The sequence below is a fragment of the Sinohyriopsis cumingii genome, chromosome 1 (assembly GCF_028554795.1).
Source record: "Sinohyriopsis cumingii isolate HCF-2022 chromosome 1, ASM2855479v2, whole genome shotgun sequence".
NCBI classification, from domain to species: Eukaryota; Metazoa; Mollusca; class Bivalvia; order Unionida; family Unionidae; genus Sinohyriopsis; species Sinohyriopsis cumingii.
In genome coordinates, this window is record NC_142961.1 from 4109979 (window position 1) to 4136158 (window position 26180).

Sequence of the window (26180 nt, forward strand, 5' to 3'; positions counted from 1 at the left end):
CATTCCCAATATTTTCCTCTTTCTGAACAAATGTAACATATCAAATAGATTCTTTAGTTTTTTCTTAACAATTTAAAACAGAAAAAGTTAAAGAAATTAGAAAGGTCTTAAATAGAGACTAAAACTTTGGAATATGATTGGAAATTACTGTTATAATTGTGCACAGTATTTAATTTACAGATTTTAAGTTTCATCTTAAAGCAGTAACTAAGAAAAAATCTTTAGCTGAGAAAGACAGTTTGAAAACTTAGGTTTGAGAATAGTTTGGTTTCATAGCAGAGAATAGTTTGGTTAAATAGCAGGTAAAACAGCATAAAGGAGTGGGGTTTTTGTTTTGCTTTTAAAGTTAAGGTTGTGTGCAACTCAACAAAATATTACAACATTATATTTATTTAACAGAATTGCCGTGACAACACCATGGGTGATAACTGTGAGCTTTGTAAGCCAGGATACTTTGGGGATCCAAGGACTGGGGGATGTCAGATTTGTGGATGTCCGCTGCCTGTAGAATCTAACAAGTAAGTCCTGATATTACATTCAGTTGTGTTTAAGTACAGGTTTTCTTTTTCCAGATCATTGCATTTGTTTGATTACCTTTTTCCAGAGAAATACTTGTTTCTTTAAATATGTTACCCAATCATAATACCTAAGGAGTACTACTAGTACCTTGAAAATTGAGTCCTCCTACATAAAACATTTTAGCTACAAAAGCTTACAGTTTTCTGCCTGCTTATCTCCCCTTGACATAGAGATTGGCAGGAAAACCTTTGAATATCTCAGTTACTACTTCTGCTTATGTTGAGAAGCATGCTCTCAACATGAAAGAGCACACAAAAACCTGAATTAAAATTGATACAAGTTGGAGTTCTCACTTCACAAGGTAAGTATAATCCATCTATATTTCCAACTTGTCTCCCTCTCTATCTTGACAAAGCTATACCTTTACAATTTTAGCAAAACTTTCTTGTCTTTACACACATAATTGTACTTAGGTAGCTTTTGTGACTAACAACTAAGTTCAGGCTGTAGCTTTATTGTGTTAATATGCAAATCCCTGAGTCCTATAGAAAACTCTTTATGTATGTATTTATGTATGTATAATGTATTATTCCACAACAACTGACTACATACAGTTGAGATTTCTTTGCTAATACATGTAGTGTCTGGATGCCATGCTTTGTTGCATTTACCTGTACAGGTTGTCCTTGAACCTCTTACATGTAGTATGGTGAATTATTTTGGCAAAATTTTCGGCTGTTGTCCAGGTAACGCATGTAAGGCATAGCTTTGCACCGACTCTGTTCAAATAATAATAAGTGATAGATGCAGAACTATCTCAGGTTTGTTTGTTCTGCTGAATTTGTCTTAAAGATTGGACCACGGGCAAAGCTCTGAAACACGACTAAGGATTGATACATTATAAGCATTCATACTGACATGGCCTCGATGTGGAATATGTTGGTGGATAAGGGAGATAATTCATGTAAGGACTCTCCAGTAACAAATGCTGGAAATCTGCACAGAGACAGCCCCAGCACCTATGTCAACACCACAGGACTCCTCTGTTGGCTATTCCTTTAGGCCCTGCCTCTTCAGGGTTCCACTCTACAGTTCTTGCTTGATGACAAATAACAAGCAAACAAACAAAACAAAGCATCCTTTCAGTCAACCGATTCACGGACCATTTATGTCAACCAAACATCTCATGACCTATCCCAACCACCTCTGTCTGCGTAGGTTCGGGTCTCTGATTCGGCCAATGTGGGTATGTGAGAAAGCTTGCCAGTAGCTTCTCGTGGGTCGGTGGTTCTTTCTGGGGTTTTCCAGGGTTCTTCCTCCACCAATAATACTGGCCACCATGTATAGCCTATCGTGTGCTGAAAAATGGCGTTAAACCATACAATAACAACAACCTATCCCAACATGATGACTCTGACAACATCCTTCCTACAAACATGTCCTGTTTCTGTTACAACTGGCTTAGGCCTATTACATGGGATCTTCGGAAACCTCAACACAATACATACTGAAAATCAGTATGTTGTTCAGTCTGTCAAATCCGGTGTATACAGGCAGTTATGGAGACTAGTCTAAACCACATTTGACCTCACTGCATTCTCCACAACTCATGAGACATCCTCACCTCATGCAAGCAGAGATGATGATGATGGCTCTCAAGCTCCTTCATCATTTCTAAATCATGAGAATTCATTGAAGATCATGAGAAGACTTCACTGAAGATCATGAGAGTTCATTGAAGATCATGATACGATTTCACTGAAGATCATGAGATTTCATTGAGATCATGATAAGATTTCACTGAAGATCATGAGAAGACTTCACTGAAGATCATGGGAATTCATTGAAGATCATGAGAATTCGCTGAAGATCATGATAATGAGAATTCATTGAAGATCGTGAGAATCATTGAAGATCATGAGTATTCATTGAAGATCATGAGTATTCATTGAAGATCATGAGAAGATTTCACTGAAGATCATGAGAATTCATTGAAGATAATGACAATTCATTGAAGATCATGATAAGACTTCACTGAAGATCATGAGAATTCATTGAAGATCATGAGAAGACTTCACTGAAGATCATGAGAATTCATTGAAGATCATGAGAAGACTTCACTGAAGATCGTGAGAATTCATTAAAAACGAGAATTCACTGAAGATCATGAGAATTCATTGAAGATCATGGGAATTCATTGAAGATCATGAGAAGACTTCACTGAAGATCATGAGAAGACTTCACTGAAGATCATGATCATTCATTGAAGATCATGAGAAGACTTCACTGAAGATCATGAGAAGACTTCATTGAAGCTCATGAGAAGACTTCATTGAAGCTCATGAGAAGACTGCTGAAGATGATGAGAAGACTTCACTGAAGATCATGAGAATTCATCAAAGATCGAGAAGACCACTGAAGATCATGAGAAGACTTCAGTGAAGATCATGAGAATTCATTGAAGATCATGAGAATTCATTGAAGATCATGAGAAGAATTCACTGAAGATCATGGGAATTCATTGAAGATCACGAGAAGACTTCACTGAAGATCATGATCATTCATTGAAGATCATGGGAATTCATTGAAGATCATGAGAAGACTTCATTGAAGCTCATGAGAAGACTTTGCTGAAGATCATGAGAAGACTTCACTGAAGATCATGAGAATTCATCGAAGATCATGAGAAGACTTCACTGAAGATCATGATAATTCATTGAAGATCATGAGAAGACTTCACTGAAGATCATGAGAATTCATTGAAAATCATGAGAAGACTTCACTGAAGATCATGAGAATTCACTGTAGATCATGAGAAGGCTTCATTGAAGAAATTTTCCTCCTTTTACTTCTAGTTCTGCCCTCTTCCTCCTACCTTATCAACTGCCTGGACCAGAGTTCCAGCATTGGTTGATTTTTAATAAGGAAAAGAAAGAATCCAACTTCAATTATTTCCATAGTCTGCCAGAATCACAGTCATTTTGGAACTGTTTACATTAACTTTTCGTCAGCAGTTCTACACTGGCCATTTTAATGTTTAATTTGGAAATCCCAACACTTGACCAATACATTGCAGCGATGGGAATGACAAAACCATACTCTGTTTGTTTCAAACATCTTTTAATGACACTCACCTATTGATCTGCAATGTGGTAGCTATGGGCTCTTTGTTGGACTTTGTATTGATGGCCGTCTTCCAAGAGGCAAAACAGAGCTTATCATCTCTTTACTCCAGAGTCTATGTTACATGCATTGGAGTTGGTCTCCAGAATGGCGGGGTTTTGAACAGAGCTGCTCAACATACTTTAGCCAATGCCATTACAGCAGCTGCAATTTACAAATGATGGAACGAGATACACTGCTCTCCAGCTCCACTTCCTTAAAGATCATCGTAAGATGAAGCTATTATCACAACCATTATCCTCTAATTTTGTTTTATGACCAAATCAATGAAGTAAGCCACTAAGGAGATGAATTTTCCTGCCTCTTAACCACAACATTGATACAGGGACATTTCAGGCAATCAACAAAAGGAACCATGGGAGATGACTTGAATACAAACACAAACCTCTGGCAAGTGGTCCTATCAAAGTTACTCATGTTGAAAGCCATAGTTCTCACAAACCACCATGGACAAAAGACAGGGAAAAGCAGCAATTGCTTACACCAAAGTTTCTCTACACGACTGCCCCCATCTCTCAAAAAATGACATTGTCTCTGCACCATTCTTCTCACAGATCCTGGTAGTGGGGATGGAATTCCACACACAGGTAAACAGTGTGTATCTCCCTCAGGAATGGCATTGAAAATCAGGACCATGGTGACTTTGTTACTCTCTCTACACAGGAATTCTTTTACTTTCTACGCTTGCTCAATGCGGCAGTGAACCTCATCATCCTAGGTCACCATTACATGAGCCCATTACAAATGATTCTCTTATCCCAAGACACATCACCCAATATTTTTGTTCTGGAGGGTGATGGGTCTTACTGCCTAACTAATGGCACTGTGTAGTGTGTTTTGATGTCGACTAACTGTGTAACAAGAGTCAAATTTTCAGGAATATCACACACAACTGGCAACCAATGGTGACTTTTGTTTAACAAAGTAAAGTTATAATGTTTTTGTCTGAATCTACTTACCCTGATATCTTTTCTCTAATAAATTTAAATTTTCACAAAAGAATTAGACCTGTTTTCAAGTTTTGTTTGACTACATTTCATTTGGCTGGGAAGCGATGAAAGCTGGGAATGCTGAAATCGGGTTAAGTTGAAATATTATTCTTTAATGAAATGAATAAAAATATATTATGATTAATTGGAACTGTAAGCAACATTTTGTTCATTCAAGAAACATATTCCCCACATGAACCTAATTAAACATACTTCCGCATACCTCGACTACCATCGCATTGCAACAAATTCAAATGTGTGTCAACGGAACATGAATATGAATCCATTTGCTAGTGTCATATTTTCATTCCGCCAGGATAAATACAGCACAGTAAGTATATTAATTACACATACATTAGTGGAAGAGTGTCGATATAGGCTGCCAAGTGTGTGAGATATTCCTGAAACTTTGACTACTCATTCTGATGTCAACCGACATCAGACCACACTATACAAGGCTGTTATTTGGGTAGTAAGAAATAGCACTAAAACAAAAACATGTGCTATGTCTTACATTGTAGGACTACATTCTATGGTGACTTATTTCAAATGGCAAGGTGGAACTATGTCCCCAGACCTTGCATATTGGTGTGGGACTTTCTAAAGTGGTGTTGTTTACAACAAATCCAGATCGATGTTCTTCATATTCCTGGAATAGCAGATCCTGGAACAATTAGCTGACACAGATGGAATGACCCATTGGGGTCAGCCATTGGTGGACCTGTTTGTGACAAGGTGGAATACCGAGGTTCCAATATTTATCTATTCAAATAACCACATTGATGTTGTTTTGCACAACCCAAAGCTTCTGAACCTGCACATCTGGATCATATTAAACCGACCCTCAGAAATAAACAGTTCTCACAGCCAGTCATGGAGAGAATGGAAATTCTTTACACAGTGGTGTACAGTCATGGAGAGAATGGAAACTCTTTTCACAGTGGTGTACAGTCATGGATAGAATGGAAACTGTACACAGTGGTGTACAGTTGTGGAGAAAATGGAAACTCATTACACAGTGGTGTACTGTCATGGAGAGAGTGGAAACTCATTACACAGTGGTGTACAGTCATGGAGAGAATGGAAACTCTTTACACAGTGGTGTACAGTCATGGAGAGAATGGAAACTGTACACAGTGGTGTACAGTTGTGGAGAAAATGGAAACTCATTACACAGTGGTGTACAGTCATGGAGAGAATGGAAACTCTTTACACAGTGGTGTAGAGTCATGGAGAGAATGGAAACTCTTTACACAGTGCTGTAAATAAAAGCACATTCTACCACTGCAGGCATCTACATCTAAAATAGCTAACTCCCTTCATTGGCTTTTCATCGAGAAACAGCACCAAGCACAATCAAAGGTTACCACTCTGTGATTGCTGATAACAGCACCAAGCACAATCAAAGGTTACCACTCTGTGATCGCTGATAACAGCACCAAGCACAATAAAAGGTTACCACTCTGTGATTGCTGATATCTTTCATCATCATGGAAGAGACAAAACAAGACTTATTCGACCTTCTCTCCAGCCCTGATTATACAAAGCCAAAAACATTGGCTCTATGCCTAAAATGGAACCTATCATGGGTACTAACTTGTTTTGAACAAAACACCATTTGAACCACTTTCAAGGGCAGACAATTTGTAGATTTTATGAACAAATTTTTTTTATCTGGGAGGCTTGATTTGTGAGGTAGTATTAGTACTTCTAAGTTATTATGATTGGGTAAGTATTTGCGAAGAAACATATGTTGCTAGAAACAATTAGTAACTCAGTTGGATAATTGCATAAGATTTGGTAATATATATTTATTTCAAATATCAGGAAGAATTTGCACTTGTTTTGTGTATTTTATCGCATTTGAAAGAAATGAGCCATCACAAATTGCTTTCAACTTATTGTAACTCACTACATGTATGCTCAAGTCATGCAAGGTAAAAAAGTTAATTTAATTTAGAGTTTGAATGAGAAAATGTCAAAGGAATGAAAAAAGGCTTGTTTATATAATAATTCTTTTAACAGAGTCTGTATTTTCTGTGCCAGAATTTGTCAGCTCCACAAATCTTGTAACTGTTATGTGTCTGTCTTACTGTGCCAGAATCTGTCAGCTCCACAAATCTTGTAACTTTTATGTGTCTGTGTTTCCTGTGCCAGAATTTGTCAGCCCCACAAATCTTGTAAATTTTATGTGTCTTTGTTTCCTATGCCAGAATTTGTCAGCCCCACAAATCTTGTAACTTTTATGTGTCTGTATATTCTGTGCCAGAATCTGTCAGCCCCACAAATCTTGTAACTTTTGCACAGTTAAACTTGTGATAATGAAACCCTAATGCTAAGAAAATATAAAACCTTCTGTACATTTTAACAGTTTTGCTGACACCTGTTCAGTTGTGGCTGGGGGATTAGTTGTGAAATGTGACTGTTTCCGTGGATACACTGGAGACCGCTGTGAAAGGTATTATTTTGATTATACATTTTTGATACTTTTGCAAGTCTTCTCAACACCAAAGACTGAATATTGAAGATTGCACTTTGACAAACCTTCTCTAGCACCCGTAAGTGAATAATCAAGATTTTAATTGTTTTTTTAGGTCATGGATGTTAAATCAGGGTAGGATAGAAAATTATCTTTCTTTCCAGAATAACATACTTGAAAATTCAGTATGTTTGTGCTTTTTACCACAAAAGATCTTATGTTCTTTATATCCTTACTTCTTATATGAAAAAAAGTAGACGTTATTTTAAAACTCATCGGTGTGCTTAAGATTATTTTGTTACATTACTTTAAAGCTGCACGCCTTCCAGCCATCGTGATAAAATCACATTTTTTCCACCCATTTTAATAATGTTTCTAAAATCTTTCTAAATTTCCCATTTATTATTGGAAAGCAAATGCCAGGTTTGGTCATAAACGTTCAGTCAGAGGAAAAATAAAAATGATTTGATCATGATGATGTATTGGATAGAAAAGAGGTAATGCTTCACACTGTATGTTCTCTTTTATAAAGCTAGGACTAACTGCAGAAAACATGGACCATGACCTGCCAACTGCATATTGCATAAGGATGTCAGGGTCTGTGTTTTTTATATACTTATTATGCCTAACAGGAAGCATATACCCAGGTCTGTCAGCACATTATGTGCTGGGAATTGTCCTCTTGGATCCGTGGGTAGAGCATTCCATATGGCAGTGATGATATTGTATTGTCAGCATGCATCATTTTGGCCATAGGCTATGACACAGTTTTGGCAAGGCCAGTTTGGCTTGGCTGGAGAGCTCTATGAATAAAGTCAGTTTCCAATGAAAAAGCATAGTAATATTCGGTCTGGCTGGTCAGTTTCACGGTATGGTATGTTATGCATAAGATACCATAATTGTTAGAATATTTGGACAGCCAGCCAGTTTGTAACCACTGTAGTCATACATCACACTTTGTACAGCTGGACTGTTGGTTGACAGGGGCAGATAGCAGTAAAATTGTCATGAGTGTCAGCCTGTATGTCCAGCCAACCATCCATAGAATTCAAATTGTAGGCTGTTTTTCCATCTGTACAGTCTATCTATCCAACCATACAAGTCATATAATACACTGTCACCTCCAGTAAGACTGTTGTTATGAATGGACAGAATATGGGGCATTGTATAATCATGCATTTAAATGACAGAAATGTTTATGAATTTTCTTTTTAATATTTATGTGATTGTGAATATGTCAGTATTGTGCTTGTGTGTGTCTGAGTATGCAGAGATTGTGAATATGTCAGTATTGTGCTTGTGTGTGTCTGAGTATGTAGAGATGATATATGACAAGGCTAAGTCTACCATCTTTTGGGGGAAGTACGTATTAAATATCTCAAAGAAATTGTTTTAATTTTATTTATTCAAATCTTAATTTCCAGCCCTTTTTTGTACAGATGTATATCAGTGGACAACTTATTCACAATTGTATGACACTGCTCACATGCAATGCCCCCCCTCCATGGGACCACAAATTACACTTTTTGAGTCACAGAAATCCCGTCTCTGCCACAAAAGTTGGAAAGTATGCACTTTGCTTAACCCTTCAAGCTAATTGTGAGTTCACCATGTACATGTGTCATGCTAACATTTCTGTCAGTTTGCTTACAGTGTGTGATAACAACATACTAAAAATCACTCTAGCTCAGTCACATTATCTTGTCAACCCAACTGTATTGGAAATCACTCTAGCTCAATCACATTTCTTGTCAACCCAACTGTATTGGAAATCACTCTAGATAAATCACATTATTTTGTCAACCCAACTGTATTGGAAATCCCTCTTGCTCAATCACATCATCTTGTCATCCCAACTGTATTGGCAATCACTCTAGCTCAGTGATATTATCTTGTCAGCCTAACTATATTGGAAATCACTCTAGCTCAATGACATTATCTTGTCAATCCAACTATACTGGAAATCACTCTTGGTCAGTGATGTTATCTTGTCAACCCAACTGTATTGGAAATCACTCTAGATAAATCACATTATCTTGTCAACCCAACTGTATTGGAAATCACTCTTGCTCAATGACATTATCTTGTCAACCCAACTGTATTGGAAATCACTCTTGCTCAATGACATTATCTTGTCAACCCAACTCTATTGGAAATCTCTCTAGCTCAGTGACATTATCTTGTCAACCCAACTATATTGGATATCACTCTAGCTCAGTCACATTATCCTGTCAACCCAACTGTATTGGAAACCACTCAAGCTCAATCACATTATCCTGTCAGCCCAACTGTATTGGAAATCACTCTAGCTTAATCACATTATCTTGTCAACTGAACCGTATTGGAAATCACTCTAGCTCAGTCACATTATCCTGTCAACCCAACAGTATTGGAATTCACTCAAGCTCAGTCACATTATCCTGTCAACCCAACTGTATTGGAAATCACTCTAGCTAAATCACATTGTTTTGTCAACCCAACTGTACGGGATATCACTTAATCACATTATCTTGTCAACTGAACCGTATTGGAAATCACTCTTGCTAAATCACATAAACCAATTTTCAGATACATTAATAAAAAACTGAAACTGAAAATGAAACGTTTCAACCTTTCTTATACATACTTCATCTTAAGTCATAAACCGAATTTCAGATTTTTACACTTGTTCAGTGGTAACCAGGAAAAGTATTTACAGCTTTGTTTGAGAGTATAGTGATAAGGGATTGTATCAGTCTCGTACTTTCGGTATTTCATGCTAAAATTTGGGCTTATTCTTGGATAGAAAATATTTATCATGCCTTTTCCTTTTGCTTTCACTTCTGCTTATCATATATACACTTTTTTCCCTTCAGAAGAACAGGAAGGCCCATATGCACTTTATTCTGTATTTGCTTGCCATCATGTATGGGCTTATTATCTTCATTTTACAGTATGAATTTGTTTTAACTGTGTTAGGTGTGCTCCTGGTCACTATGGCAACCCCCAGATGCTGGCAGACACTTGTAAACCCTGCCAGTGTAGTGGAAATATTGACCCCACTGACCCAGATTCATGTGACTTCCTTTCTGGGGCCTGCCTTGAATGCATCAACAATTCCACAGGACCCAGATGTGAACGCTGCAGAGACTGGTGGTATGGAGATGCCATAATGCAGAAAAACTGTTACCGTAAGCATTCTCTTTTCTATACATAGTTTTCTTCATCCATGAATGGTGAGACACAAGTTTTGCTGTTTTGCAAAATCCTGTCATTGCTATGCCTAAATGGAAAGTCACATTTTAGAATATTGTTATGTCTATATCTTCCAAAAAGATGGCTGTATCAGCTTGGAGTATTCAGCAATAGACTTCTTATAACTAGTTGGTCCTGTATGAAAATGGTGCCAGTTGTACATCCAGTATGGCTGCCATGAAGACTGTCTTAATAACCTTGCTATCACTAGTCCCGCTGAATGGATATTATTATGATGTGTAGTTTTCAACAAAAACCAAATAACGATGTCTACTTGTCCTAAAAGGTGCAAAGCTGACATCCAGCATGTGTACCACAACAGCTAATTTAAAATTTTTGTTGCTGTAGAAAAAAGTTAGTGTTTCAACACTGCAATAAAAAAGAAGAAATGGTTTTATTTTGAAGTCTAGGAAGTTCATTTTGCTCAAAGGACTCGTGTTTTAATGTGTCCTCAGAACCTGAAAATGTCAGTCTTATTGACGAATTCAAATTTATCAGTTTTATTCACCAAAAATTAATGTTCTTAGGCCTCCTTATTAATTGCACAAGAAAAAGCCATTCAAAGATAAAACTGGTATCCACATAATAGTATTCCCAATGACTCTGGTGTTGGCTTATAAAAAGGTCTTCAAGGAAAATTGTATAACCTTGAGAAAAAAAACGTCAACCTTCAGTGGTAACATTTTACCTCCTGCAATGGGTCATTTATACTAAAGTTTTATTTATAGTTCAGGGGTTATCAATTCACTTCATTTACACAGTGATCCATGACATATGTTGCTAACCAAGACTATCTTTTGAACAAGTACTCTGTTGCAGATGAAAAATTACTTTTCACAGCAAGAAAAATCAATTGGCCAGTCAGATAGCTTTTTACTTGACCTATTAGTTTGTCAAATATGGTGACTTGCATGATGTTTACATACCTTGACTTGATAGAAAATCACTCAAGAAAGGTTCAAATTGGAGAAATGTACATATGTTGTTCACAGATGCTGCATTAATTACCGGTATTCCCATGTAATTGTAACAATCAATCTGCTTGGTGGATTAGTTTCTTTCAGCTGCATCCAACAGAGAGTGAAGAAACAATTACTGTTTTATTTAGCTACGTAGACAAGGGTTGATATGGAACAATTACTGTTTTAGCTAGCTACACAGACAAGGGTTGATGTAGAACAATTACTGTTTTAGCTAGATAGATAAACAAGGGTTGATATGGAACAATTACTGTTTTAGCTAGCTACACAGACAAGGGTTGATGTAGAACAATTACTGTTTTAGCTAGATAGATAAACAAGGGTTGATATGGAACAATTACTGTTTTAGCTAGATAGACAAACAAGGGTTGATGTGGAACAGTTACTGTTTTAGCTAGATAGATAAACAAGAGTTGATGTGGAACAATTACTGTTTTAGCTAGATAGATAAACAAGGGTTGATGTGGAACAATTACTGTTTTAGCTAGCTACACAGACAAGGGTTGATGTGGAACAATCACTGTTTTAGCTAGATAGACAAACAAGGGTTGATATGGAACAGTCACTGTTTTAGCTAGATAGATAAACAAGGGTTGATGTGGAACAATTACTGTTTTAGCTAGCTACACAGACAAGGGTTGATATGGAACAATTACTGTTTTAGCTAGATAGATAAACAAGGGTTGATGTGGAACAATTACTGTTTTAGCTAGATAGATAAACAAGGGTTGATGTGGAACAATTACTGTTTTAGCTAGCTACACAGACAAGGGTTGAAGTGGAACAATCACTATTTTAGCTAGATAGATAAACAATGGTTGATGTGGAACAAAAGTAGGTCAGTGACTGTTGGCTAGCAAAAATGCTTCTGCATTTTACAGGTGGTCAAATGCTTGGACTGCATTAGTGTTAACCATCTTTTTATCCAGACCCCACCTTCTTGGCCCTTAGCCTGTTTTGTTTTTTTACAGACATCACAGTAATCTGCTCATGAAGTCCAAGAGACTGGGGCAAAATAGTAAATGAATGAACAAAATTATGTCGAATGTAGAAGTGCAAAAATTAGTAATAGCCTGAATATTCACTACCATGGAATGATCACCATAGGGAATATAGAGGAGGGAAAATTAGTAATAAGCATGAATATTCAATACCATGGAATGATCACCATAGGGAATATGGGGGGGGGGGAAATTAATAATAAGCATGAATATTCAGTACCATTGAAATTCCAATCACCATAGGAAATATAGAGGGGGAAAATTAGTAATAAGCATGAATATTGAATACCATGGAAATTCCAATCACCATAAGGAATATGGGGAGGGGGGAATGAGTAATAATCATGAATATTTAGTACCATAGAATGATCACCAAAACAATGAATAATTCCCATGCTGTAGAGGTGGAGTATGAAATCAGCTTCCACACTTAAAACCTTAGATAAGTGATATTAATATTATCTCACTGATATATTTTTAATGGTTGTAACTGGAAGATTTATATAAATTTAAGCTTTCAAAAATCACATATGAATTCCAAATTTGTTCCTCCTTCCAGCTTGCTCTTGTGACCAGTGCGGGTCAGTATCATGTGACAACAGGAATGGGGCCTGCATCTGTAAACCAGATGTGATAGGTGTCAACTGTGATAGATGTGCAGTAAGTATAGGCTTTCATCATCATTTCTGCCAAATTGTCTTTTTTTATGAACATTGCCTGTCTGCAAGAGGAGGGGAGATGTTTACCCTAGAAAGCAATACAGTACCAGACCTGCCAGCTATTATGATTTTTTTGCCATAAGTCTTGTGACAATTACCCTTAAAATACAGACTTACAGCATACTGCAAAAACTACGGAAAAATTATCGTTGCTGATAAATCCGGATCATTGGTTCATCCATGTTTTATTTTGATCCGGGTTTCATCTTAGAATTAGTGAAATAAGTCAGGGAACCAGACTAACTTTACAGCAGCAACCCAGATACTTTAAACTGCACCTATTTATTCATGCGAAGCATCTGTATGATCAAACTTGATTATAGAATTTTTAAAAATGGCATCCAGAAAGTGATGCATCTTTAAGACAAAAGGGAAAATAAGATTCTAGAAAAGTGTTAATAATCAACACAGAAAAATAAAAAGGAGTATTCAGTTCTTGTGAATAAAAGCTGGATAGGATACAAGTACATTTATTGGACATTGTGTGCCAATTTGAGTATGTCTCATGGCGGAAGATATGATTGCCATTGTCATGTGAAATGGAAAAGAATTTCCAAGAATTATGTCAAGTTGAGAGATAGCTACAAGCCATTGAGCTGCATAGGGTTTTTAACTAGAGTTTGTGCAACCGTACTAGTGGTAAATAAAGTCTACGCATACTTTACAAACTTTTCAGTTGATTGTAATGTTTATCATTGATGTGTCAAACTTTTAATTACATTTTCCAGCTTTACAATAGTAGTTATTGATATTTTGTTACACCTTACTGAAAACTGGTCAATCTGACGGAAAAAAATCAACTGCTTTACTGAGATGGACACATCAGGGTTGGCAGGTTTGCAGTACCAACACTTTTGACTGCTGTACATTTCTAGTTCAACAGTTTGTGCTGATGTGCCTTTGGTCCCTGGTACATGCATATGTACTTACTTTCCACTACTTACCTTTAATATGTAAAGACATCGTTTTATCCAGAATGTAAAACATATATAGGTTATGGATGGCTCCATATGTAATGATGCAGATAGCTACGTAATCCCTAACAGTGATTGATATGTAGTTTGCCTTTTACATAGATAATAAGTCCCTTCCTGTAGTTATTTCTTTTTTGTTTTTTAGTTCAGTCTTTTTCGTTATCTTTGAAAGTTTTTATTCTCTCTGCCAAATATTTATTGGTCTTTAGATGTCAGATTTTGTGTTTTTGTCTCGTATTTTATTGTCCTGAGCTTTTGTTTTGTAATTTTCCTCCTGCCATTTTCCAACTTGGGTGTCATTGTGTGTGTGTGTGTTTTCAAAAAAACATGTAGATGGAAACTTGGCTCCTGAGGTGATTGATCTGTCACAATATCAATGAATGCTGTGACTTTTTATCCACTTACCATTTTAGATGCTACCTGGTCTTTACTGCTATATTTTCTTTTGATATACTGCTTTTATTATTATCATAAACTGTTACATTGCTTGATAAGTATTGTTTTACAAATATTATAAGCAGTTTTGTCATGATAACATTTCATTATCAATAAGTGCACATAACAAATAAATGCTGTGACCTTTGCAAAGTTACCCAAATCCAGATTTTTACATTAATTTGTGTAATAATTTTTTTTATTCAACTAAATACACAATTTCAAATGGATTGATTCATAATAAGTTCCCATATGTACTCAAATATTTCTTTTTATTTTATTTTGATTTTATTTAAAGCCAAACAACTGGGGTTTTAACTCTTGTAACGGCTGTCTGAGTTGTGACTGTGCTGCTGCAGCTGTGACCCCTCAGTGTGACCTCCAGACAGGCCAATGTCAGTGTCAGCCAGGGACAACGGGAAAACAGTGTGAGTCCTGTATCACTGGTTACTGGAACTATGGAAACGGAGGATGTGAGAGTAAGATTGCAATGCTGTTATTTTCTCTCTCTGGCATCAACACACTGTGAAACATAGGTGTCACTTTTCAGCCATTAGGATGGCATCATCATGGTTGTTGTAGATGGTTTTAAGATTTTATAATAAAGATTTTCAAAGTTTTGTAATATACATTGGAAAGCTGTTTGAAGATATTGCATTCCTCTGAACTTATTTGGAGATTGTGGAGGAAATTATTGGGGCATCCTGAAATTGTAAATATGACTAGCATTGATTGAACATTCCTTTATGGGTTTATTATTTTATACTCCTCTAAGGAGAAGACCAAGGTTGTTCAACCTAAATTTGAATTATGGTTGCCAGTAATCAAGTCAGATGATTTTACCATCATACTGTCTTCAGAAAATAAAATCATAAGTACGAACAAGATATGCAATATTTATTACATCGGATTCTGATATACTATGAGGAAAAAGTAAAAGTTCCAAATATGAGATAACGGCTGACAAGGTCCGTAAGGAAATTTGTCTTACTTCTGTATCAAGAAAACATACATGTAGTCAAACAACAATTGGGGGAGAGAGATAGAGAGAGAGAGAAGACACATGAAGAGAGAAGTCAGACAGGAAGATGGATGGATAGAATGATGGACTGAAACAAAAAAAATAGAACAGATGCAGATATGACTTTTTCAGGGTATGCATTAATCAAAATGCCATCTGTTTGTAAACATCTTGGCAGGTCAGCATTATTGATAATATTCTGTCGATATCATTACCCATGTTTCATCTTCAGAGTGCCATTGTGACTTTGATGGAGCAGTTACCTGTGATCCTGAGACTGGAAGGTGCAAGTGTCTGCCAGGTGTTACTGGTGACAGGTGTGAATCATGTCTGCCTCGCTGGGTTCTCATACCTGGAGTAGGCTGTGGAGGTGAGTTCATGCTGATGTTAAGAGGTATGTGAATGGGGAAATTCATGCAGTAAGGTTATGGATGAGTAGGTACCAGTGTCTGATAGGTGTTGCTGGGGAGAGGTGTACATTTTGACTGACCTGTAAGGTTCTTGTTCTTGGACATTGTGAGTTCAGCCTTTGAGTGCCTGATGCATGACATTTGTTGAATAATTTCTTTTTGGATCTTTCACCAGTTAATATCAGTAAATGCTTCCCTTTTTTAACACTGTTTATCAGAACCATAAAAGTGACCTGTATTAAATATTTTGACCTTAATATTGAAAGATTTGTAAACGTATCTGTGTCAGAATAGTTAATAAAGCATAAAAAAGATAATTAACATTTTGATAGCACAAGTTAATTGGTTTTCATTTAGCCAATAGGTAATTAATGATTTGATAGCACATTTTAATTGTTTTTCATTTAGCCAATAGGTAATTAATGATTTGATGGCACATTTTAATTGTTTTTCATTAGCCAAGAGGTAAAGTCAAATTTAAGTTGCAATAATAAAAGTTGCCTACCCATTTTATGAGAGGGACATTCCTTACAGAGTGTGACAACTGTATCCATGCCCTTCTGGATGATATGGACTACCTGGACAGAAACATTACCATCGTGCAAAGAAGTCTCAAGATGGTGTCCATTGGGGTAACCGCCATGCGAAGAATGGACCAGGTCAACCAGACTGTATTGGAGCTTACAGTTAGTAATATCAGTCATAGTAATACTATAAAATAAAAGGAACAAAACAAGAAATTTGAATGCCCCATCACAGTGTTTGAAAACAGACCTTTAATATTTATCGAACAGAGGTATGGATGACAAGGGCCAAACTTTGTATGTGCCTTACCATAGTCTTGGTGTGGCATAATAACAGTAAAATAACATTATTTGTACCAGCAAATATATCTTACAAAGAAACAGACATTTTTATAGAATTAAACAGGAAACACTAGCTGATATCCCGACTTATTGTCTTAAGTCAGGTGTTTTACAGACTGCGCTCTCTGTCGCTTTCATTTGATTGACAGAAAATCAGATTCATGTTCTGTTAATTTGATTTTTATTTTTACACAAATTTGCATTATTTACCTATGCACACATTTACTTTCAATGGATACAGAATTTGTCATCAGAATGTCAGTTTATAGTTAATGGAGGTCCATTATTACCATCAACCTGCATTTATTTGGCTTGCAGACAGGTTAGAATATCAGTAAAAACTACAATGTCAGGAAAACTAAATGTTAACTCTTTTAATACATTTTAACCCAATTCATTTGTAGGAAGAAAAATGATAAACCAGTCTATATTCCCAGATTGATACAAACTGCAGTTCCTTTTACCTTTTCTATGAATTTCAAATTGAAGGTGCCATAGGGTATTTCATGAGAATGCAGGCAACAAAAATATTCCTATTGGTATAGTGGAAGCAAAAGTTTGAAGTTGATAAATTCTTAAGTCTTGAAAGGTGTGATATTAGGTTTTCTATTTTGTTTATTTGTTGCTCAAAAAAGATCTGAGAATTTTATATCAGTATAGAATGCAAAGTGCTGATGCCTAGAGGAGATCTAAAAGTTTCATGAATAAACACATGTAACTGTTATCAAGTGCTACGCTTGAAATATTGTATGGTACATGATCTTGTTGTATCCGTTAATGGTTGTTCTTTTGTTGGATACTGATGTTCAGTCTGTATTGCATACTTGGACTGGAACACTTTACCAAATCCCAATTTGCTTTGAATTTTGTGACGCTTTACAGATAAATAATGTTTGAGAATTTAAAATGGGTATGTAATAAAACTACTTGTTTCAAGTCAGGATAAAGACTTAGGCTGATATATGGCAGGTATCCTTCTTATCCTGATGGCCTCATTGTACCCATATGCCATATCAAATGCATATTTTACACTGACTTGGAAGAAAAAATGTATGTTGTTTTGTGCATTTGTGTCAAAATATCAGCTAGAACCATCAGAATGATGTAAGAAGAGTGGCATTTTTAGAAAAATCTGGATCAGGGGCATAAATTGTGCTTCTTTGAAATCAGAACCACTATATATATATAAACTGTGCATTGTGAACACTAGATGTGTGATAAAAATGGTCCTTTATGTTTCAGCCCCAAGTATACGATCTGTATGAGGACAAGAACATCACCTTGGAGCCGCTTGAGAAAGAACTTGATAACCTCCGAATCATTGCAGAGAGAACCACAGCAAGGGTAAGTGCACTTGTTTACCTACATTTCTGGTATATGTCTTTATGGGAGAAGCATAAGACATATGGTCTAGTTTAAACATGTTTTTATTTCTCGGTAAGAACGAAAAGGATCCGACTATTCACATTGTATTCCCCTACAATGCATAGGTGCAGATTCCACATGGTCATTAAAGGTCATTGAATAATTAACACCTCATTTCAGGGCTTTAACCCCTTACCTCATGCAAGCGTCTTTGGACGCCTCTACTCCATTCGCATGGAAGCGCCTTTTGATGCCTGACATCGACCATTTTGAGCTGGTTTTGGTAGCGCCACCTTTGGGGAAAACCCCCTATTAGATACTACATTCATTTCTGCGAATAACAATTATGTCAGATCATGTGGTCGCTGTTTATGCACTGGTCGATATCTGCTATTTAAAGTAACTGGGTTGTAATCTCCTATCCAAAATGGCGGTAGCGGATTTCATTCAGTACTTACGAAGTTTTCATGATTAGAATCACAACTAAGAAAGATTCAGTAACTTAGGTAAAGGCTCTGATATTGATATAGGCAGCAATTAGTTTTTATAAATTATCAAATTCAGATGACTTAGTGATGTAGACGCAGACAAAAAACATGTAAATTTCGAGTATGGGAAATGGCAGCTACGGTTGGTCATGTGGCCTCACTGACTTGACGGTTGAGTTCTCTCAAGATTTTAAAGCACATAAAAAATTCTTCCATGAAAAATAATTACACCGCTATAACAATCGGACTTTACTCTTAAATTTTTCCACATATAATAGATGTGTACCTAAAATGTAAAATGGTGAAAATTGCTGTTAAACGTAACATACACTACATTGCTTAACAGTTCACAGGCAGGTATATGCCAGCAGTCGACTAGGTAACAGGTGTTCTGTTTATAGTGCACTGCACTTTGTCACTATGCTGTATGAGGTAAAGGGTTAAAGTCATTTCTTTTTCACCTGGCTAGTGATAGAGATGATGCCAACAGTTTTTAAAGTTGTGAAGTTTATTGGATTATTGGAGCTGGGAAATCGTTGCTGGAGATACCAGTGAGTGATTTTGAGCCAGAAAATGGTGGTAAATATGAGTTAGCTGTACATGTTCGATAGACAAAAATAGACAGCATGATGGTCAGTCTCCCTTTCAGTGTTATTTGGAAATTAAATATAGAAAAGGCAGAATGCAACAAAACCATATATCCATTTCAGGGCTAAGATAAACTCAATAAATAAGGATGAAAAAAAATGAAATTAAGAATTAAAGATATTTATTTGAATACCTCAGTCTGCACAAGTAGACTATGGCATTGATGGACTATAAACCCTAATACAGCATTATGGAACAGATAAGAAATCTGGCATGGTACTTAGCAAACTACTGATTCAAGAAAGTAAGTTTTTAGTGAAAAATCCTGTTTTGGGGCAGATGAATCCAAAAGGTAATATGTGTGAGCTCTGGAAATTTAAGTAACAGCCACAAAGATCAGTTTCCCAACATCTTCAAGTTGACAAAGCTAGCTACACATATGCCCCTTCAGAAGTAAGCACAGAAACATATTTATACACAGACAAGGAACAGACTATGCTCAGAAATAATTAACATTAATACTTATACGGCCAGACATGACATCTTTTAAAGATTTTGAGTTTATTAGAGCTCTAGAAAAGAGGAGCAGAATGAAAGAGAGACAGATATTGATGTGTTTGGTAAATATTGAACTATGATTGTTTTCTCCTCCTCCTCCTTTTCTACTCTCTACATTCTTTCGGTGACAAAGGGTAAAGTCCCTCTCAAAATAAAATCCTGGCAGCATCTCTCCTTAAAATGTACATGGGGAACAAATTTTGAATTTCTCTCTCTCTTTTTTTTGCAGAGATATTTCATCAGTGAATGATGTACTGATGGAATAAATAAAATTAGCACAGAATCAGCAAGGGGGCAGATTTTAATCTGCTCAAGTTTGTCACCTTGAGTAAAAAAAGATTTAAACAAATATAAAATAGGACTGGGTGTTGTCAATAGTTTTCCTTCTTCACTAACAAATACAAGTACCTGTGGCCACAGCGGTCTCTTGCATATGCAGAAAGTACAATGTGTTAGATTTTGTTGGTATTCATCCTCATTCCCATGCCCAGATTTGTTCTAGATGAGATTTTCTGTGCACAAGGAAATTGCTTTATTTCTTCTGTTTTGAAGATAACATAGTAATGTCTTCCAAGTTTAAGTGAGACATGAAATTGGTAATAAGATATTTTCAGAGCATTTATGACGTGCAAAACAAAAAGGCCTGGTGGCTAAAGTGAGTTAAATGGAGCCACCATTAAATAGACTAAAATGCTGAATAAAACACACTGACAACCAAAAGTTAGTCTGTTTGAACGTTTTATTTTTGGTTTTTCTTGTCATTGATGAGAATTGCATATAAATATATGATAACATATCTCACAAACATCAGTGGTCCAGATCTGCCATAACATAAGGCACCTGCAGATCAGGGTCTGTTGTTTGTTCTACTGATTACTTCAACAAACTGCAGACCTAGTTCTGCCATCGCATTGTGTGATCTGGGTGTGTGCAATTTGCAGTTGGACTCATCATATAATTGAGTATAGACAGTAACAATCTTAATGTTTTATATTACAGACAGAGAGTGCAAAGTCTAATTCTGATGCCCTCACGGATAACATATTGAATTTGCAAACTAGTGCTGACAATGCCGAGGTTGCAGCAGATGATGGTGAGAGAGAGGCAAGCAGTAAGTGTGATAGCATAATATGTCTTACTGATTAAGGTTTCAGATGAAAATTGTCATTCTGTTACTACGGTCTTCACCAGTTGAAAAATAACTCGGTTGCACAGTGACAATTGAAACTAACACGATTTACATTCTGTCTGAATGGTAAAGGCACCATCATTGCAAAGAATTGTTTTCATAAGTATTTCCTTGGATCATTTTAGTCAAGTGGACAGTTACATTTATTGTTGGATTGAAAAATCAAGTTAATGTTAGCTTTGCTAGTTAAGAAACATAGTAGTGTTAATAACAGAAATGGAAAAACGGGCTGTCCTGTCAGTTCAAAAATTGGGATCATTTAGAAAAAAAATCAGGAGTTGTTTAACGTACCCTTACTTGTTTCTGTTTTATTTATGAAGAAATTCAAACACTTTTTATTATCATGGGCACTCACTTCATGGATTTAATAATTTCTGTAATAAATATTGAATTTTTCAGCATTATACTTTTTGAATGGGTTGTTGTGGCATGTAACTACAGGACGGTTTTCCTCTGATAAAATAATTGTGTCTGCTGTTCATACTAATGTTTTAGTTGACAAGTAAAATGTAGCAAACCATGCTTTAGTCCAGTGACTGATTCAGAGTGTATACTGCTGGAAAAACGAAGATTTATTGCAGAAATTAACTGATCCATTACCCATGTACCTTTGATTATCATGAGCCTTCCATACTGGGATTCGAATTGCTCAAGTACCCATTCCCCGTTTAGAAGTTATTAGAGTCTACATGTTTTCCACCCTGTAAAGTACTTGGGAAATAAATGTAGCACAGTTTTTGTTGAAGGTTTTGTCTTCTCTTCTTTACATATTGATGATCCACTATTTGCTCTTGATTGGTTTACAAGCCAATCAAAATCAGTAAGGCATTTTTGGCTCTTGATTGGTGTACAAGCCAATCAAAATCATTAAGGCATTTCAGGCTCTTGATTGGTGTACAAGCCAATCAAAATCAGTAAGGCATTTCTGGCTCTTGATTGGTGTACAAGCCAATCAAAATCAGTAAGGCATTTCTGGCTCTTGATTGGTGTACAAGCCAATCAAAATCACTTAGGCATTTCTGTCAGTCCATGAAAAAGATTGTCTTATGATTTTCTGGCAACCATGATGATCTTTGTATTTTCTTAGATATTTTTGTGCATCCTGCATGTGCCATGTAAGGAACTTTAGTATGCCAAAGGATGAAAAAAAAGGGTCATTGGCACAAGGGTGCAGCCAAGAATGAATATATGGATGCTGTAGTGCTTTATGGCACATCAGCACATAAGTGGCTATGTGTTGTCAACAAAATGTTATGTTCCAAAAAAGTCAAACTGAATTGCATAAAATTAGGAGGATAAAGCCCTCCAGATAAATGTATAGCTAAGCACAATATGATAAAATATAAAATATAAAGATGTAAAAATTCTATAACAGTATTACGATTTCTTGTATAAACCATAATCCCTTAAAAATTGCATGATTTTGTTGGTGGTATGTCCTCGTACAGTTTCTTCACACAGTTCATGTCAAAACCCTGATGGCAGATGTTATGGTGAAGGAGATTTCAGCTGAAATTTGTCAAATCATTGTCGATGGGTAGAGGCTTTAACACAAAACCCAAAATATACAGGATCATCTAAAATTGCTGTAAATGCTTTATTGTACCTCACTAGTAATTGGAAATGTTTAATAATGACTGACAGATATGTGTGGAACTAGCTTTTAATAATTCAAAAAATGTATTTCAGTTTTCATCCTATACAAGCAACAGTCATAATAAAGTACGGGTGATTTCATTCAGCATTTATAACCTCCTCAAAAGCACACAGATTGCTTAAGTTTAAAATGCAGTCATCCTCACACCACTGGATATAGTGCTCATTTTTAAATTTAGCCATTACAGTGAGAAAAGGCAACAACTGTTTGGGCAGCAGTTTATATCATCTGTTGGTGTATTATGTGACTTTAGCAGCGTGGCCTTTTGATTAATCAGGATGCAGGTTGCCTATCGAGGCATTTTAAATGTGATAAAGTCTTTTCCGAGAGGTGGTGTAGTTTTAAGATAAAGTTTGTACTGCAAGTAAAGCAGAGGAGTAAATGAAGCTCTAAAAAAGCACATATAGAATGTTACTGATGGATATTTAAGCCCCCAAAATTGGGCACTGCAGGGCACCATCCAAGAAGTGCAGTATACACTGGCTGCCAAAATGGATCAGGGTCAACACTGGACAGAACTCAATCCTATTGGCAGATGGGCATATCTGGTATACAGAAAATGTGGTATTTATAGAGAGTGTGAGTGACCACCTATCCTTGAATGTGTTTAAATCAAGGACTTTAATGGTCTGTGTCACTTTTGTCCTATCTAAGCTAATTATGTCATCAAACCAAAAATTGGGAACCAATAGTGGACAGTGTTTTCCAGTTTTGATTCATATCTGTATCTGTCTCTTTAGATGCAGTTAGAAAAGTGCAGGAAGTCCTGAATCGCATCTTGGAGGGTATACAGGTTACAAACATTGAGCGATACATCACTCTGGCAGAGGATATTTTGGACGAAATAAAATTCAAAAATTTCACTGGAGCAAAATATGAATGTGATGATGAAATTATGCAGGCTACATTGTGTAAGTAATATTTCATTACTATTAACTTATATACTCCATATATACTAGTGTATAAGTCAAGTCCAGCTGCTCTCACATTGACTAATACACTGGCAGATCAGGTCTATGCTGTTTGTTCCACAGATTACTTCTCACAAACTGCATAGACCCAGATTTGCCTGCACATTATACAATGGTAGATCTCTGTCTGTGTCTGTGAAATTTGCAGTTTCTCTCAATTTATAACCAAGTATGTATGGTACTAATTAATGAAAGGAGATGGCATGCTAAAATCACCATCAAATCTGCACAGATTTCATGATGACGATTACAATTTAATCTACCAAAGAGATTTGAATGTTTTTCTTTGAGCATAGAAATTTGTGTAATAATGAATAATAATAAACTTGTAGGTGTCCCCTCCCCCAAAACATCAGAGAAGCTCATAAAAGCTATGCCCTAAATTAGATGAACAATTGTTGAATACAAAAAATCAATTATTTTTCTTTGTTGAGACAAGAAAAACATTAAAGAACTGTTTTTAAGGATACTGTGTCCATATTTTAGTTACTAATTAGGAGAGTTCCTTTATTTGCACCATACATAAAAAATGAACGATACTGATCTAAAGATAACATAATTTTCTTCTTGATTATTTGCTTGAAAGAAGGCGTATGTTGGATCTTTTTATGTTAACATCAGCAGTATTTAAATCATTTTAGGATTAATTTTGCAGATATAAACTGAACTGTGTCACAATTAAAATACCGTACTTTAGATTTTTTTCTTGTGCACTAATTTCTGTTATTATGACTTGAGCAACCCAACCCCACTGACCAACCCTGTCCATAAACGTTACAAGTCATAGTTAAATTTATTGTATCGTGATTTTAACTGAAGTACAATAAAATTCTTGTGAGTGAAATTATCCATCAAACCCAAATGTATACATTTCCTTATAAATGTATAAATATTTCATATTTTATTATATGACAGTAAAAATCATGTCAGTGCATGGAAGAATGTAGATTGAACTATGCCATCCTTCATTAAAAATCATTCTTTAGAAAAAGGTATGTTCAGTATTCATGCTTGTGTCCATGCACATTTTTTTAAGGGTAGCAATATAATGTAGATGTTGTTTTGATTTCCATACATGTATTGTGAAGATAGAAACTATGGATGTAGAGATTTGCAGAGTTGGGGGACAGTTTAAAAAAGCCATACAAGTTTTATTAGTACCCATTAAGTTTAGCTTGCATATTGCATTTACATGTTACGTTCAGATTTGAAATACTTATGTGTCATCTATTATGTCCACATGTAGATATTTATGCAGTGAATCAGTCAATTCCCAATTAGTTTTTACTTTCATGGGTACAGTTAGCTTAAAATGTATTGAAAGCATAAATGGGTAGGGATTATGGTGGGTGGTGGTGGAATGTAATTAATACAACACTGAATTTATGTTATGTTACGAGTCTCATGAAAGAACGTTTAAACTATCTCATGAGTGGGTTGTTGACTAAATACATATAATATTGTGTTATAGTCTTCACAGTAATGACTTTGCTGACTAAATACATATAATCCTGTTATAGTCTTCACAGTAATGACTTTCTTGACTAAATACATATAATCCTGTGTTATAGTCTTCACAGTAATGACTTTCTTGACTAAATACATATAATCCTGTGTTATAGTCTTCACAGTAATGACTTTCTTGACTACATACATAAAATCCTGTGTTATGGTCTTCACAGTAATGACTTTGTTGACTAAATACATATAATCATGTGTTGTCTTCACAGTAATGACTTTGTTGACTAAATACATATAATCAAGTGTTATAGCCTTCACAGTAATGACTTTCTTGACTAAATACATATAATCCTGTTATAGTCTTCACAGTAATGACTTTGTTGACTAAATACATATAATCATGTGTTGTCTTCACAGTAATGACTTTCTTCACTAAATACATATAATCCTGTGCTATAACCTTCACAGTAATGACTTTGTTGACTACATACATAAAATCCTGTGTTGTCTTCACAGTAATGACTTTGCTGACTAAATACATATAATCCTGTGTTATAGTCTTCACAGTAATGACTGTTGACTAAATACATATAATCATGTGTTGTCTTCACAGTAATGACTTTCTTGACTAAATACATATAATCCTGTGTTATGCTCTTCACAGTAATGACTTTGCTGACTAAATACATATAATCCTGTGTTATAGCCTTGACAGTAATGACTTTGTTGACTAAATACATATAATCATGTGTTGTCTTCACAGTAATGACTTTGTTGACTACATACATATAATCCTGTGTTACAGCCTTGACAGTAATGACTTTCTTTACTTAATACATATAATAATAATAATAATGAGGACTTTGTATAGCACCTAATCTTTAGAAGCTCTAAGCGCTTTACAACATTAGACAACACCTATAAGATAAAAAAAAACATAATGATATGATTACAAAAACAAACACCATGAAATTAGAAAACATTAAAAAAACATGCTGAGAATATTTAAGGTAGGAAACATTATTCAGTCTTTTAATTTTGTTCTTGCAGTCGAAATAAGTAATGACTTATAATCCTGTGTTATAGTCTTCAC

General features: G+C 35.7%; 1 protein-coding gene across 1 annotated transcript in view; it reads left to right on the plus strand.

The window, feature by feature from the left end:
- LOC149806331 (laminin subunit alpha-like) overlaps positions 1 to 26180 on the plus strand; it is a 246986-nt gene that overhangs the window by 118144 nt on the left and 102662 nt on the right. The window contains exons 39-48 of the mRNA XM_089951669.1: positions 400 to 518; positions 7063 to 7149; positions 10129 to 10340; positions 12945 to 13045; positions 14812 to 14992; positions 15767 to 15904; positions 16479 to 16630; positions 18053 to 18154; positions 20809 to 20920; positions 23396 to 23566. Coding sequence (XP_089807795.1) covers positions 400 to 518; positions 7063 to 7149; positions 10129 to 10340; positions 12945 to 13045; positions 14812 to 14992; positions 15767 to 15904; positions 16479 to 16630; positions 18053 to 18154; positions 20809 to 20920; positions 23396 to 23566 — 1375 coding nt within the window. The remainder of the gene's footprint in view (positions 1 to 399; positions 519 to 7062; positions 7150 to 10128; positions 10341 to 12944; positions 13046 to 14811; positions 14993 to 15766; positions 15905 to 16478; positions 16631 to 18052; positions 18155 to 20808; positions 20921 to 23395; positions 23567 to 26180) is intronic.